Source organism: Blennius ocellaris (genome assembly GCF_963422515.1).
Source record: "Blennius ocellaris genome assembly, chromosome: 5".
Classification (NCBI taxonomy): Eukaryota; Metazoa; Chordata; class Actinopteri; order Blenniiformes; family Blenniidae; genus Blennius; species Blennius ocellaris.
The window spans coordinates 12,766,778-12,782,024 of NC_137654.1; the positions used below are offsets into that span (position 1 = coordinate 12,766,778).

The following is a 15,247-nucleotide window of genomic DNA, read 5'->3' on the forward strand; positions in this document are numbered from 1 at the left end:
GACTGATCAGTGCGGGGCTCGTCGGTCCTCGTGGGGGTCGAGGCTGACGGAGTACAGAAACACACATCGACCACTGATGAACCAACGTGAAGACGTGTTCTAGAAAAACCTCCGTACCGACTGTAGATCTCTCTCTCTCTCCTGCACTTGGTCACTACATCAAATGCACCCAGATCACTATTGCTTGAATAATTCTCACATCATTTCAAAATGCTAAAATGTGGATGAACAGAATTTAACCGTTAAAAAAAAAATAAAACAAAAAAAATGAAGCAGCAAAAAAAAACCCCCAGCTCACAATCAAATTTGAACTCGTAAACCAAGATCAGCATCAGCCGATGTGTCTGTGAGCGTCACGCCATCAACACGTTAGTCAGCAGAAATGAAGCATTCGTTTTCTTTGCACGGAGACAGAAAAACTGAAAAACACGTGGCAAAGTGGGGCATTAGAAAATAGAATAAAAATTAAAAGCACGTGGATCCAAAAGAGAACCTGTTCTGGGAAACTCTTTCCACCTGGCACTTCTTTGCACCTTGTCGTTTGGTATGGGGGGGGGGGGATTGAACCCGCAGCAGCGTCTTTCCTCTGGTCCAGCCCCTTCCCGCCGAGTCCACAAGTCTCGTCTCGCACTCCTGCTCCTCGGTGGGACCGGCAAAACAAAAAAAAAGCGGAAACTATCCTCCGTGGCGTCACGTTCCGGCGCGAGTCTCTGTCGCTTCGTCGTGACGAGGACAAACACGGCCGCTCCCAAGAAGACTGACAAAAAAAAGAATGTCGTACAGCCATTCTGTTGTTTATTTCGAAAGCAGGAGGAAGAGACACATGAAAGCGGTGAACAGAGCTCTGCGGGTCGGGATGGAATCCGGACAAGACGGAATGTTTCTGACCATTCGGAAGGGAAGAGGAGAAGTGAAGTGTTCAGTTCGCCCAGGGACAATTTACAAACCACAAAGTCTGACCGGGAGTCTCCTGGGCGTTCGCGACGTTGACGGGAGTAGTTTGCGAGCACGCGGCGGCCCAAGATGTGGAGCGCGATGCCGAGTGTGCGCCTAATCACTGCCACTGAACACACCTGCATACTAGTCAGGGGGACGCTGAAACACACTAGTATACTTGCCAGTGACATCGAGACGAGCGTGCGTATCTGTACACGTGTGTCCTCTATTGCTACGACCTGGAGGGGGCGTCCTCGAAGCTGATGATGCTGGACTCCGGGTGCTGCACGCCGCTTGAGGAAGGCGCCCCGCCGCTCTGCGACATGGAGGAGGAGGAGGTGGAGGAGAGGGACATGCCGGCGGCTCCCCCGGCTGTCCTCGGTGCGGAGGAGGAGGAGAGGAGGTCCCGTCCACCTGGGAGCAGCGGCTGCGTGTCGGTCCTCACTTCGTCCTCGTCCTCGTCTTCCTCGTCCTCCATGCTGGGCCACGCCGACTGGTCCTCCACGCGCTTTAGGCGCTCGTTCAGAGCTTTTAGAGCCAGTTGTCTGGGAGGGGGAGGGGGATCAAATAGGCATGTTGTTTAATAATAATGGAAGAGAAGTACAGCTGTAACATTCAACACATTTCAGACCAGGAGCCACTTGCAGTTGCAATTTCATCTGGAGTGGGCCGGACCACCGAAATAGTGCCTGAACAACCTTTAAAGTTTCTCTGTGTCGTGGTGCCGAGTATACCTGATGAAAACGTGGATATTTTCACAAAATCAAAACGGTTACGACCAAAAATGATGAAGCCAATTATTCTGGTGCAAAATACTGAAAAATACGGTGCAAAAAACTCCTGTCGCTGTTTAATTCTACATGTTTTTACAAACTCACCATGCCAACATGCTTTGATGCTAGCTTGATAGCAATGAGGGAGCTCGCTTCCATGGCAGCATCACCGATATCTCAGCTCGCGTCTCAGTGCTGGGCTCGCTACTCTTAAGAAATCATTTCTTTTTTTTTTTTTAAATAAATGTTTAGGTTGATATTTGTACCATTTGCTTTTTTGCGGGCTGGTTTGGACCCACGGGGCCTCATGTGTAGATGCAGATTTGGTCAGATTCTCATTGAAATAAGCGAAACCTCATGTACAAGTTGGGGAAAGAAAGTTAACGAACGTCTCCCTGAGCAAAAAAGTCAAGGCCACGCGGTGTCAAACCTGAGCCACACTGAACCTGTGGATCACATGACCTGCTGAGGCGTCCCCGGAGGAGAAGAGTCAAAACCACGATCACGTTATGTACTGTGGTCAAATTCCCCAGGAGATAAGATCACCTCCCTCACAGCTGCATTTCTCCGCCAATCTGTAAAGTCTGAGTTCACATCGATAACATGTGCAGACTGAAGTATAGAAGATACATTTCAATCAAATGAAACGAGCGTTAAGTTACAGCCTTTTTCTGACTGTGTGTAACAGATCAACAACTTTCAATTTTATAATCACAGAACAGGAAAATATAACAAGTCTGGACTGTGGATAAAAAAAGCTCTACCAATGTTATTTACTTTTGATAAACATCATTCGCACTAAGTTTTAATATTACTCGAGCTCTCATGTTTGTCTCTATTAACTGCTTTCAAACAGGTTTTGCTTGTGGAGCTGACGTTGAATAAACACATGAAGATTCACTCCTCAAAAAGAAATATGCAGTCAGGTGAATGTGGACTCAACTATGTGACGGTGAATTACACATTTGACTCTGATCAAGTCAATTCAGCCAAGAAGACACACCGTCAACGTACCACAATCCCATTAGAACAGGGCTGCAACTCACGATTATTTTAGTAATCGATTTTTTTTTTTTGACTGAATGAACCAAACATCAATTATGTTATGATTATTTAAAAGCACATAACTGAACCAAGCCAAAGATATATACAATATATCCACATATATACATGTCTATAAGATGTAAACAAAATAATTATTGAATAAGATCTCATTTACTTCAGGGACCACATACAGTCTAGTTTCACCCTGAGTGGACCAGACTGGTAAAATATTGTTATAATAACCTTTAAATTTACACTTCAAAGTATTTCTTTGTTGTGGTCACAGTGCCTTTACAAGATCAAACAGTTAGTGCTGAAGATTATTAAAATCTCAACATAAAGTACATTTTAATGAAACTTTCTGGTGCAAAATACAATGAACTGTCAAAAAAAACAAACAAAAAAAAATACTTGATTAAATCCTCTTTGCTTGGGACCAGATTGGAGCCTCTTGGTTGGTTTTGGCCCACGGGCCTCATGTTCTCTGCTGTTTAGTGAAAGTGAAACTAACGGAGAGCGGCTTAACAATTCAGCGTTGCAAAAAACAAAAACAAAAACAATGCAGCATTGCTCTGCAGGAGGCGGCGCTAATTCACATCTCAAAACCAATCTCCTGACACCACAACGCCTGAACATTCGGAATGTTTCCGCGTCGCCCAGCTGGAAATTTGCCAGGAAAACCTGTCTGTTGTCCCCGTCGGACGGTTTGTCGCTCATTAAGATGTATTAACAGTTAAATGTGTGTCTGTGCTCAGTGACGTGTCACCCAGTACAGGATGTCACTCTAACCGGGTCGCTGCTCACATGTTCTATTGTACCGGCTGCTCTTCCTCTGCCTCGCTCCGTTCAACTCGCTCAGCAGGTTGATGCTTTAAAAAAAAAAACTTAATTTCAATCAGCCAGCATTGAGAAAGCTCCGAAGGTGAAGTTAAACGGCTCCGCAACATGGCGAGTCAAACGAATCAATAATGATATTTCTTGCCAACACTTTTATTAATCGATTTATGGATTCGTTGTTGCAGCTCTACATTGGAACATGTGTAATTGTTTTTAATGGAAGTGTATGTGTCTAAGTTGGGGGGAAAAAAAAAAAGAGAAAAGCTTTTGAGATGTTCTGTAAATGTTGTGATCCGAGGGTGGGAATGGCACCCTGAAGATACAAGTCGGAGCTCTCACTGCGAGAAACATAACAAAAGTCTCTATGCAGTGAACAGACGAGACTTTGTCAGCAGTTGTTATTGTCTACCAGTTATTTTCTTTTCTGTTGCTAAATGCAACAGAAAAATAGCCTTCAGGCTCAGGAGGACAAATGTTGATATTGTTTCTCTGCATTGTGATTGAATTACACCGACTTCAGCGATGAACTTACATTAGTTTGGATTACTGCTCCAACATGAAGGGTACCGCTCCGCTGGATTTATCGCAACATTTCTACAGATTTGATTTTTCAGACACATTTATTAAGTGACCAACGATTTAATCCTGGACATCGACTCGTTGCTGATCACATCTCTCATTCAGTAGAAGTCCGGCCTCTGAATCACCACCTAATCAAATTTAAATATTCACAAAATACTAGAGATTCACACTTATTGCCACTGTATGTGTGTCATATTGGAAGAAAGGAATCAACCAGCTGGAATACAGGGAGACAAATACTGCAAAAAAAAAAAAAAGTAATCAGATTATTATATGATATTTTATTCCAGGCCAGGTCCTAAGCGTGAACAATGATGACAATCTGTATGAGAGTGAGAAAGAGTGTGTGTGTGTGTCGAAAAGTGAAACGTGAAGAGAAACGATTCTGACAGCTTAAAGGTGTGAAGCTCATTTAAAGTCCACAAACTCAAATTACAGCTCAGCCATGGGCTATTTGTGGTCGACGCCGCAGACAATCATCATCATCAAGATAGCCAGTGAGCAATGACGTGTCCATACCGGCTTCAAAACAATACGCAGGCTTTCCCCACATATTTTCTTTGAGCTGCTGTTGATCTTTTTACCTGCTGCTGAAATCCTGGGAGGGGATTTTTGTGTTAAACTCAAACTTTTCCTGTCCGACAGCTCTGTGTAACATCCAGGAGGACTTTGACATTCGGTGGCAGCGTCTGAGTTTTGGCTCAACTCTGAGAAGTTTGATTTCAGTCGAGTTACCATGTTTACATGCACTTTAAAAGTTCAGCTATATTCTGACGAACACCACGACTTGTTTAGGTGTTACGTAAACAGACTAAAAAAAAAAAAAGAAAGAGCCCAGAGACTCAGCAGTAAATAACAAAGAAAACAATTATTTTATCAGAACAGTGCGCTGAGAAACTTAGATGGGTGTGTGTACTTGCATTGTGTGAAGTGATGCGAGTGATGAACAGCTAACGGACGATATCTGGCTCACAATGTTCACATCATACGAACGATTCAGGGTTTTTAGTTGTTTTTTTTGTTGCAAAACTCTCTTATTCCGACTGTGACTCACCTCCTCCTCTCTGCATCCTGCGGGTCCGTTCCCGGGAGGCTGATGGTGATGGAGGAGGGCGCGCCCACGTCGTATCTCTTCACCATCTTCCGGCACACCTTGACCTTGACCAGGGCGGCGTGGACCAGACCCGCCAACAACCCCACGGCCGGCTGCAGCGCCTCGGGGAAAAAACTTGCGAAGGCAAAGTGGTCGGACATGTCCCCGCGGCCGCGGCTGTGCCTCTGGTAGAAGCGGAGGTAGACCCAGCCGGACAGGGCGCCGAAGCTGTACGAGGCCAGGGGGGCGGAGCTGTCGAGCAGGCCGGACAGACGCAGTAAGGCCAGGAGGAGCAGGACCAGAGCAGGCGCCGCTTTCAGTCTCACCTGTGAGGGGGGGGGGAAAGAGAAAAGAGCCATGAGCCAATCCTCGAGCCCACCGCCGGCCTCAGCCGCAAGGTTCCCACATTTTTACTCGACCAGCACGACTGAGGAATGGGAACGCCAAACAATAGCTGGTTACACGCCAGGTCACGGCCGGCGGTCGTGCTGAAGCGGCCCGACGTTTCTGTTGGCGTATGTTTCCCAGCCTGCTAAAATAACTCCCCCCAAAAAAATTCAAATGAAGTGACTGAGTCGCAGAGGCAAAGATTCGCTGCAACATGTGGGCAGCTACAGGAGCTTCAAGGTTACATTAGAAATGTGAAACTAACAGCAAAACACCGGCAGTGTGATGATGTTCTAACCTAATGCATGCATGACCAGACCACACCGATGCTTCACGGAACAGACGACGGCTGAACCATCAACCAGGACGACTTCATTAGGAACAGTTAATTAAACTGCCGAGTGTCGTCATAAGAGAGTTAATATTGATCATCGCACAGGGACACTGCAACAAAATTTTTTTTTTATAGAAGAGTCGCTGCCATAAAACACTGAATAAACATCACATCCGTCAGAACAATGTGAAACTCGTTTGCACTGTAAACAGATGAGCGGCCACTTTCATTTGTATATAAATCATTTGGGGATCCCTGCACGACAAATTGGTCTCTTACTTCAATACAACAGCCGCAAAAACTCTCTCCTTGCGTCTCATACTGTTGTGTATGAAACTGTGAGATGGATTGGACTATATATTTTTTTATGGTTAGTCGTATTTCCTGTTTCAAGTCTGTACACGTAAGGTATTCAAGAATTTCCCTTTTGGATTAACGAAGTATTTCTATTCTATACCAAATATTTTACCTGACCAAAGCAGACAGTTTTCTGTAGCACAACACAAACATTGTCAAATTTTCATTGTACCTTACAGTGAGACTTCCCCTGTCTTATGACTATTTTTATATTAATCCTGTGAGCAGCAGTGTCACAATACAAATATGTTTTTTTTCCAAAGTTGTTGTCAAATTTATTTTGGCTGAACAATATTTAATCCCAATTGACCCAGAGACAGTATATTGACCTAAACACTCCATAGTATATATGAGGACATTCTGTAATAATTCACATTTTGCGCACTTTTTAAAACACCTATAAAGACCAACGTAAAATTCTGCTTCACGTAAGTAGGAGCCTGAAATCCCCTTTGCCACATTTTCATCAATTCCCCTCACAGTATGGATTTGATGCAATTTAAACAAAAACCAAGCGAACTTTCACTGTGACTTCTTACAAGAGGCTGACTAATTGAAGATCCTAGTGTTGTGTTATGTCTGCTTATCTTTAATTGTTTCTAATCGGTGTATCATCCAGCAGATCAGGCTGGAATCGGCACGTTTCCCCCTGAAGCCTCACCTGTGGCACTCGGAGGACTGTCGTGTCCCCCATGGTCTGCTTCAGGGCCACCAGGACGCCTCCCAGGAAGCCGGCGGCCCCGTTGACTCGCACAGCAAACAGGTAGTCCAGGTCGAAGGTGGCCACGTAGGTGAGGAGGTAGGAGAGGCCAGCCAGGAGGCCTGCAGACACGTTAACCACGGCGAAGAAGATCAGGAGCTCCAGGGCCCCCCACAGGGGCTCCAGCAGGCGTCCGCAGGCCATTACTGTCCCCACGTTGGCTGCCACACCCCAGACGTGCTGCTCCACCACCCCATGGGTCACCAGTGTCCACACCCAGAAGTTGGGAGGAAAGAGGTAGCCCGGGGTCACCCCCAGGGCGTACGGCGTGTCCACGGCCCATGACAGCAGGTAGAGCAGGACCACCACAGCGCTGATGGTCTTTACCACCACACTGGTGCTGGCCAGGGCTGCCAGGAAGTGTTGCCGGGCCACAGGCAGGTACCGATTCATCGTGATCTGTCTCGAAGGGTCTTCTTTTGAACAAATACACCAGAGGGAGTGAAAAAAAAAAAAGGACAGTCAGTTGCTTGTGTTGCTGCAGTGTGCAGGATGCTAATGTGAGGTTATTAATGCTATGCAAGACAGCATCAAAATCCCCCGCCAGCCAGCGAGAGTCTTCATCCGGGACAGTGCCTGAACCTGTGGCTTTGGTAATCGGTCAACTCCTTGTCTTGATCTTTGCTGTGAAATTCAATGAGAGACTTTTAACCTTTACAACCGTTTTGCAACCAGATAGTGGAATGCGGAGGAAAACTCAGGCAGATTGTTCCAGCTCAAACTTTAGGTTGCAGTAGATAAGCCTCCAGGTGTTGATAACCTCAGCAAAAGGACCTTTTACTTAACCAACCTGGCGACCTTCAGGAGGTGTAAACTCAAGCATAACTCGCTTCCCCACCAGCGACCGGAGAGGTGGAAGGAGCCCGGTCTGCTGATCTTGACGTACACAAACCACAGACTGCCAAGTTGTTCACATCCTGGCTGAGTTAGCCTGCTACGGCTAGCGTCCTTTACTAACCAGCCCCAACGCGGAAGAGCGGAGAAGTTACGTCTTCAGTGGGGACAGAGTAGATGGGTGAGGGGGGGTCAGTAAAAACCTGGTGGGTGACAGCAGCAGACAGGATCCGGTCCCTCTCCCTCCCTCTCGGCCCGGCGACTCGGGGGAGGGGGGGGCTGAAGCCGAGGATTTCCCGGAGCTAGCAACAGGCCCGCAAAACAATGTGAGAGACGCCCCCGAACCTGCGCCACTTCCCGGGAACTCCTCCGTCTTTATCGCACCGCCTCAGCTTCATTCGTTTATTTTCTTGTCCCTCCGTCTTTTGAGAGTTGGCTGCTGGAGAAAATGATGTAAAAAAAATTGTCTGGGCAGGCACTTCTCCTCCCAGTCCGTCTACTCAGCTAACTGACCTGCGCTGTCTGCCACCGTCATCAGCTAAAACGTCAAGTCACGTAACGTAGCAGCGCGCAAAGCATGCTGGGAAACAGAGTTCTCTCTGATAGATAGATAGATAGATAGATAGATAGATAGATAGATAGATATCCTATTCATTTTCCCACAATGGAAACATTTAGATTGGAACAGCTTCCTTTAAAAGAAAAATACAATAATATGAACAACAAATAAGCATATACAATCAGAAATTGGAGAGGTTACTGAGAAACATGCTGGTTTTATAATTTTTTTCATCACATTATTTCGGCCACTGATTCTAAACTAGTATCTGAATTAAACTTAATATGCCACTGCATTGCATATCATGTATTTTGTGATTGTAGTTTCCCTTCGGGGAAATTTGTTTTTCTGCATTTACCAATCTTTTTTCTGGGATCCACATTACGGGAACTGTGGGGTCACGGGTCCCACTCAGGGAGCCACAGTGATGATCTGTTCACCATGGGAATCAAACCTGAAAACTTCCAGTCTCAAATTGGCTTCTCCAGCCTGTAAGCCACCACCTCCCCTCAAACAGTAGCTGCCACAGCAGGGACAACAATTCTTGATAGAAATGTCCAAAAAGTCATGGTACGCACTTTTCATCCATCTTCTATGTCACTTTATCCAACTTTGGGTTGTGAATGCTGGATGTGACCCCACCTTTAAGGACTGTTACCACTATTGGAGAACATACAAAATCAATTGAGGATTAGATCATTAATACAGCAGATCTTCGGGAATTTTCTCTTATGACTTCTTAAATCGTTTTTAATGAGCTCATTACTGCTATCCATTTAGATACTTAGAGGTTTTATAGTGGTTTATGGTTTTAACAATCTATTATCATCTTGTATCAAAAGTCTTGTCTTGCTTGCTGAGTGGGTCAGTACTCGAATTTTATCATTGTATTATTAATGAGAGCAAAACTATGTTTATTTCCTTGAATCACACTTTTATTCATATACACTAAAAATAAAATAAAAACACACATACAGATGTATTCAGTTTGTTCTGAACCACTTGAACTCGCATCACATTTTCCAATGAAGACAAATCACATACAAATTGGTTGCCACAGGAAAACAAGAGAACAAGGACACAGACTGAATAGCACCCTTCACCCAACGCTATCAGAAACTAAGATTTAGGGCTCATGCATTTCTGAATATGGAATAAAAACATGTGCTAATACTCACACGCTTGATTCATGAAGCAAAAACATAGTGGTTCAGTCTCCACCAGTCACATTCCGATTTGATTGTCGCAATAGCCCATACTTCAGTTTAGGAATAAACTTCATTCATCGTATTTCTGTGGCATAGGCGGTGGTGATTTGTGCATTGAGCAGTCAGCTGCAGTGATCCAAAGCTGTGCTTCCAATGAGCTCAGTTAACTTATCAGAAGCTTCCAAAGCCATGACATGATCAGCTGGGCTTCCCCATGTTGTTCAAAGACTTAGTAATCTTAATACATGTAAACTTTTGACTTCATAGAAGAAATTCTCTGTCATTATTGTGGCATTTAGCAAATAGAAATCATTTTGGGAATCTTAACTGACCTAAAACAGGAGGTAAGTCCGATTTAACTTCAGACGGGGATTAAAAAAAAAAAAAAGTTTATGGTTTATGTGTCTTTTTATAGAGTGTAAACTTCTGGTTTCAACGGTATGTTGTATTAAAGCATTGAGGCAGATACTAAATCCATATATTGTTAACAGGCATCGCCCGTTTCATTTTTATCTTTTGTTAGGGGACATGTGTTTTGTCATACCAATTACAGATTATGGATTGTTGTATTAATACCAACATCAGACTTTTCTCTACAAGTTTGTAATGAGGACAGAAGAAAAAAATTCCCACTTATAATCAAACTCAAATGTAAACCAGATCAAAGACAAAAGTGTTTCAGGACATTTTGCATCTTAAAATGTTAAAATTCTTCTACAAATGATGACTGACAACATGTATGCAAGTTTTAATGTACTCCAAGACTAAAATTATATATGATTGGATCACTGTGTTGAATTACATTATTAACTTATGGTTGAATGCAATCTAATGCTGTTATAACTGTACATCTGTAAATTATCAACATTTACTAGAAAAAGTTGTATTGTGATCAACATGTCCTTTTTTTATTGTGAGAGAGCGAGAGCGAGAGCGAGAGAGAGAGAGAAACAAAGTTGGGAGGGACCTACAGTACGTGTAAGTACCATTACTGTAAAAGAAAAACAGGAAAGTACTATTTAGGTCATGTTTCTCTTTATTTACAAACTTCAAAAAAACAGACAACAACAAAAAAAAAAAGAAGGATCTGAACGTAATCCAGGGTCATACACATCACCCATCAGTAATGTACAACAACAGGCTTCGACTGGAGCCAAACCTCACAGACAGCAGATCTCTGTTAATCTTCTCCTCGGCAAAAATGGAATTCAGACAGTCGTCTCGGCCGGTCCGACCACTTCGATTTGTATAAATAAATATGTAAATTCAAGTAGAGAGCTGTGGAACTACAGAGCGGTTGGTTGGCTCGGCAAAAAAACACAGAGCCGACGACCGGACAGTTCAAAAGCCGAGGAAACTCGCTCGATGGTAGACGATTCAGAAGAAATGGTAATGAACCATTAAAACAACCACAAAAGAAGTAAAAAGAAAAGCACTTGATATCATTATCCCCTTTTCAGCTGATGAGCAGCTGGACTGCCTTGCTTTCCGACCCACTACTTGTGACCGAGTGTACATGCACACTCACGGCTCACATTCAGTCGATGAGACGTTTGTTTCCCCCAATCGGAGCTCACGTAAATAAGCACTTGGCTCTGAATTTTGGCTGTTTGTCAAGTAATCGCTCAGTGTTGGACTTCCCATTTTTTTTTTTTTTTTTCATTAGGAGGAGCTGATCAGATATCGGATCCTTGTTTAAAACTTTGATCCTGGATATTTATCGCGCTCAGCGACGGAATAGTCGCTTGGTCCACATGCAAGTTCTGCACCTGTTCACATGTGATGGGTCAGACTGGCTTAATCGTCAGTTTTTAAGAAAACCAAAAGAAAAAAAAAAAAAAAAACATCGAACAAGCAAGAAAAAAAAAAAAAACATCTGTAGTAACAATACTAATATGACCATACAAATTTTACAAACAAGATAATGAAGAAAAGATGGAAAAACCCCAAAAAAAAGATGTTTTACAAAAATAAAAATGAATAAATATGCACCATCATAAATAAATTAATTTTGGTAAATTTAAACATTGTAAAAAGAGGAGAGCAAAAGGGAAAAAAAAGAAAAAGAAACATGAGCAAAATAACAGTTTGAGTGCGGGGAGTGAAGGGTGGGAAAATGCTGGGAGAGCTGGTGGATGTACTTGTTTCTTAAAGCTCTGGCTGCCGCCATGTTGGAGGGGAGGGGCTGATTGAGGTGAGCCTCACTGTGCTCAGACAGCAGCCAAGTGGTGCTTTATGGGTAGTCTAAAGGGCGTCTTGGTCACACGGTGGAACTTTTTCAGCTTTCACCCAGACGTATACAGATTTGTGTCTTTTTTTTCCTTTTTTTTTTTTCCTCTCAGTGCAGCACAGCGCAGGGATGGATATGTACGTCTCAACCGTTGCCGTGAGGATGACACACGAAGTAAGAGAGGGACCGTGTGTGTGTGTGTGTGTGTGTGTGTGTGTGTGTGTGTGTGTGTGTGTTTCCATGGTGGATATTCATTCGGTTCTACATTGTTGACAACATTTATTTGGTCTCTTAAGACACAATCCTCTTTTAATGGAGCTTCTCTGATGTGCTCTTCTGGTTTTTTGGCAAAGCCACATCACCCCTCCACAAGAAAATAGAAACAAAAGAAAAAAAAAGAAAAAAAGTTTGGTTTCACGTCGAGCTCTGTTCAGAAAACAATGAGATGACACAGAGAAAAGTAAAAAGCAGAGCGTAGGTGAAATCTGTGTCCGGACAAGTTTTCCAAACCATGTAACACAAGTTCCTACTCTTCTTCCTTCGATTCCTTTTGTAACCCTTGGAAAAAAAAAAAAAAACACAACACGCACAAACGAACACGGTAACGACTACGAGCGCAACCAAAACTCAGGCGCTGGCGAGCTCAGTTCCTCTGGGCTTGTACACATACATATATAGGCTTGAGTGTTTTGCATCGTTTTTCTCTAGGCTACAGTAAGACTGCGGGTGAGATCCAGAGAGCGTCGCTCTCTCCTTACCTCTCCTCTCTCTCTCACAGTTAACATTCAGAAAGATGGAGGCAAAAAAGGCATTTTCTGTTGGTTGTTTCTCCGCTACGAGGACGACACCTCACGAGGACACAGTTTGTTTGTTTGTTTTTTTTTCTCGTTTTCACCTGGCTGTTTTTAGGCAATCTTTAAAAAGTTGATTATATAAATAGAAAATACGCACACACCAAAAAAAAAAAAAAAAAGAAGAGGAAAAATCAGATCTTCCCGTGTCTGATGCCTAAACAGGAGTTTTTCCAAAAAGGCCTGGTAGAAAGGCATTTGATTGAGCATACATTCTTTCAATGCTTTTAAAGTTGCAGAAAATGTCCTTATCAATGTCTTCAACAAGCCACCACTGTCTCTTTATAATTAAAGATGATCCATTTCTTCTTTTTTTGTCTTCATGACCAAAAACGTACAATACCCTGGCCTGGCAGTGAATTTCTAAGTTCAATCAAAATGCTTTCTCAAGTTCGGTTTGCTCTTCTCCCCCCCCCACAAATGTTCAGTAGCAATATTCAACAAGTGACAAACAATACCATTTCAATTATTTAACGAATTAAACTACCAGCTAACATATGTCAAACTAATTTTTTTTTTTGTCAATAAGCATCTCCATCATACCATCGTCCTTTTTTTTTGTTTGTTTGTTTTTTTAATTTTTTTTAATTGTTTAAATGAAGCTGAAAAGCGAGCGTTTCAACATTTAGCAAAGCTGCAGAACTAGAATCTCTAAAGTCAACAGTACAACTACTAAGTGGCCGTCTGTGGTCACTGCAGGCCCACACTCAGCAGTACGCGGTCCAGTGATTAGCATTTTTATGGCCATAACAGGACGAAAAACAAACAAAACTTGGAAGCCCAAAATCCTCTGATTCCCACCGCGGTCTCCACTTCCAGGCTTTTTAACCCTTCTTCCGATTTCATCTTTGAATATTCAGCATCAATTTTCACCACTCTCGCATTCAGTCCCCACTCAAAAGTGTTTCTTCAGGGCAGAAGAGATGACCGGAGGAAAATGTTTTGCTGGGGCTCGGCTCTCGTCGATATTTCTGTGCCACATTTATGTCCGTTTTAATGGACCGTTTTCAACCTGCGTCCTGGCAAATAGGACGCCTTCCCATTCAAATGATTAGAAACTCATCTATTTTGTTTTGCGTCACTGTCCCGTCACCTCAATCACATCATCATCATTAACCTCGTCGCCGTCATCATCCGAGCTGCTGACGCTGCTGATGTCGCCGCCGTTCACCAGCACAGGACCCCGGTGGCCCTCGGAGCGTGCCGAGGGCGAGAAGGAGGAAGGGGACGAGGAGGAGGAGGAGCTGGGTGCAGCAGTGGTGGGGTACTGCGACAAGAAGCTGGCTCCGGCGGGACCCGGGGTGGCGGCGGGGCCCGGCAGCCCGCCTGGCAGCATGGAGCCTGTGTAGAGGCTCGCCAGGGACTGACTGTAGGAGAGCGGGAAGCCTTGAGGCAGCATCCCGGCCATGCCCGCCATGCTGGGGCTCAGCATGAACGGCGGCAGCGCAGCTGGAAGGGAGCTGGCAGCTTTGGCTGAGGCAGAAGATGAGGAAGATGACACGGCCGAGGCGGTGGTTGTGGTCGACGAAGACGGGGAGGAGGAAGTGGGGACGGCGCCGCCGCCGCCGCCCAGGCCAAACAGATCCGGGTACATGTAACTGGCGTCACCCAGCTGGGCTTGCGGCGGCTGGAAGTAGCGCGAGCCCCTGCCCATGAAGAGCGGGTGCCCCATGGAACCACGCAACATGGCGGAGTTGAGACCCAGGGGCGGGAGGCCGTAGCCCCCAGTGAAGGGGTAGCCCCGCGGGGCCAGGGAGGCCGAGGGGTGTTCGGCGGTGGACAGCTGCTTACTGGGCCGCTCCTCGCGGGACGGGCTGGAGGCCTTGCGCTTGTTTCCCGTTCTCAGGTCTTGGGCGACGTCCATGTCGATGTGGATCACGTCTGCCACGGAGGCATCGCGGCGCCTCACATTTCCACTTTCAAAGTTGTCCTTGCTGCCGCCTTTGGCGTGGACCAGTTTGGGAAGCTTGTTTGCGGCGCTCTCTGCTGCCCCTTCTGGCGGAGCACCGGACGCGGCAGAGGCTGCGGCCCCGGCGCCGCCGGCGTAGTGCTGCAGCTCATTGAGGATCCCGGGGCTGTCGGGCGACACCGGGCGGGGCAGCGTATTGGAGGCTGTGAGCTGCTCTCTTTCGGGGGACAGGCAGCCATTGCTACCATTGGTGGAACCCTCCTGGGGTGGGGCTGGTGAGTCTGAGGGGAAAGGAAGGATTTAGAAACATTATTTTCCAAAGGCGAGCTTGCTCAGGGGATATGTCAGAGCCAGAGCTCTTTGCGTGGTACACGGTACACAGATCAGGTGAATGAATGATCCTACCTTTAGGTGGTGGCGTGGTTGTGCTCTCCTCCGCGGTCTTTGCCTTATTTGCTGCTCTGATGGCAAAGATGCGGCCGTCAGTTGTCCTGATATAGGTCCCTGAAGCAGGCAGCAGAGAAAAAAATAGTAATTAGTAATAGTCATAAAG

General features: G+C 45.1%; 2 protein-coding genes across 4 annotated transcripts in view; both read right to left on the bottom strand.

The window, feature by feature from the left end:
* Positions 1 to 693: 693 nt before the first annotated feature.
* Positions 694 to 8,439, bottom strand: tmem115 (transmembrane protein 115). Its single transcript, XM_080497033.1, has 3 exons — positions 7,005 to 8,439; positions 5,227 to 5,591; positions 694 to 1,481 (listed from the first exon to the last, which is right to left on the bottom strand). The coding sequence occupies exons 1-3, from the start codon at positions 7,494 to 7,496 to the stop codon at positions 1,169 to 1,171; spliced, it is 1,170 nt and encodes a 389-aa protein (XP_080353159.1). The 5' UTR covers positions 7,497 to 8,439; the 3' UTR covers positions 694 to 1,168.
* Positions 8,440 to 10,722: 2,283 nt separating this feature from the next.
* Positions 10,723 to 15,247, bottom strand: part of LOC308130180 (helicase ARIP4-like) — a 36,595-nt gene continuing 32,070 nt past the window's right edge. For all 3 annotated transcript variants that reach the window (XM_080496395.1, XM_080496393.1, XM_080496394.1), the window contains exons 21-22: positions 15,100 to 15,198; positions 10,723 to 14,975 (exon numbers count right to left, since the gene is read on the bottom strand). In XM_080496395.1, coding sequence (XP_080352521.1) covers positions 13,864 to 14,975; positions 15,100 to 15,198 — 1,211 coding nt within the window. In that variant the 3' untranslated portion in view covers positions 10,723 to 13,863. The remainder of the gene's footprint in view (positions 14,976 to 15,099; positions 15,199 to 15,247) is intronic.

What these genes read in the sequence shown, in the direction of transcription:
- tmem115 (XM_080497033.1), bottom strand. Translation starts at nt 7,496, where the DNA reads ATGAATCGGTACCTGCCTGTGGCCCGGCAACACTTCCTGGCAGCCCTG. An exon ending in CAGTCCTCCGAGTGCCACAG is followed by an intron (nt 5,592 to 7,004) that starts GTGAGGCTTCAG and finishes CCCCCCTCACAG; the next exon opens with GTGAGACTGAAAGCGGCGCC. An exon ending in CAGGATGCAGAGAGGAGGAG is followed by an intron (nt 1,482 to 5,226) that starts GTGAGTCACAGT and finishes TCCCCCTCCCAG; the next exon opens with ACAACTGGCTCTAAAAGCTC.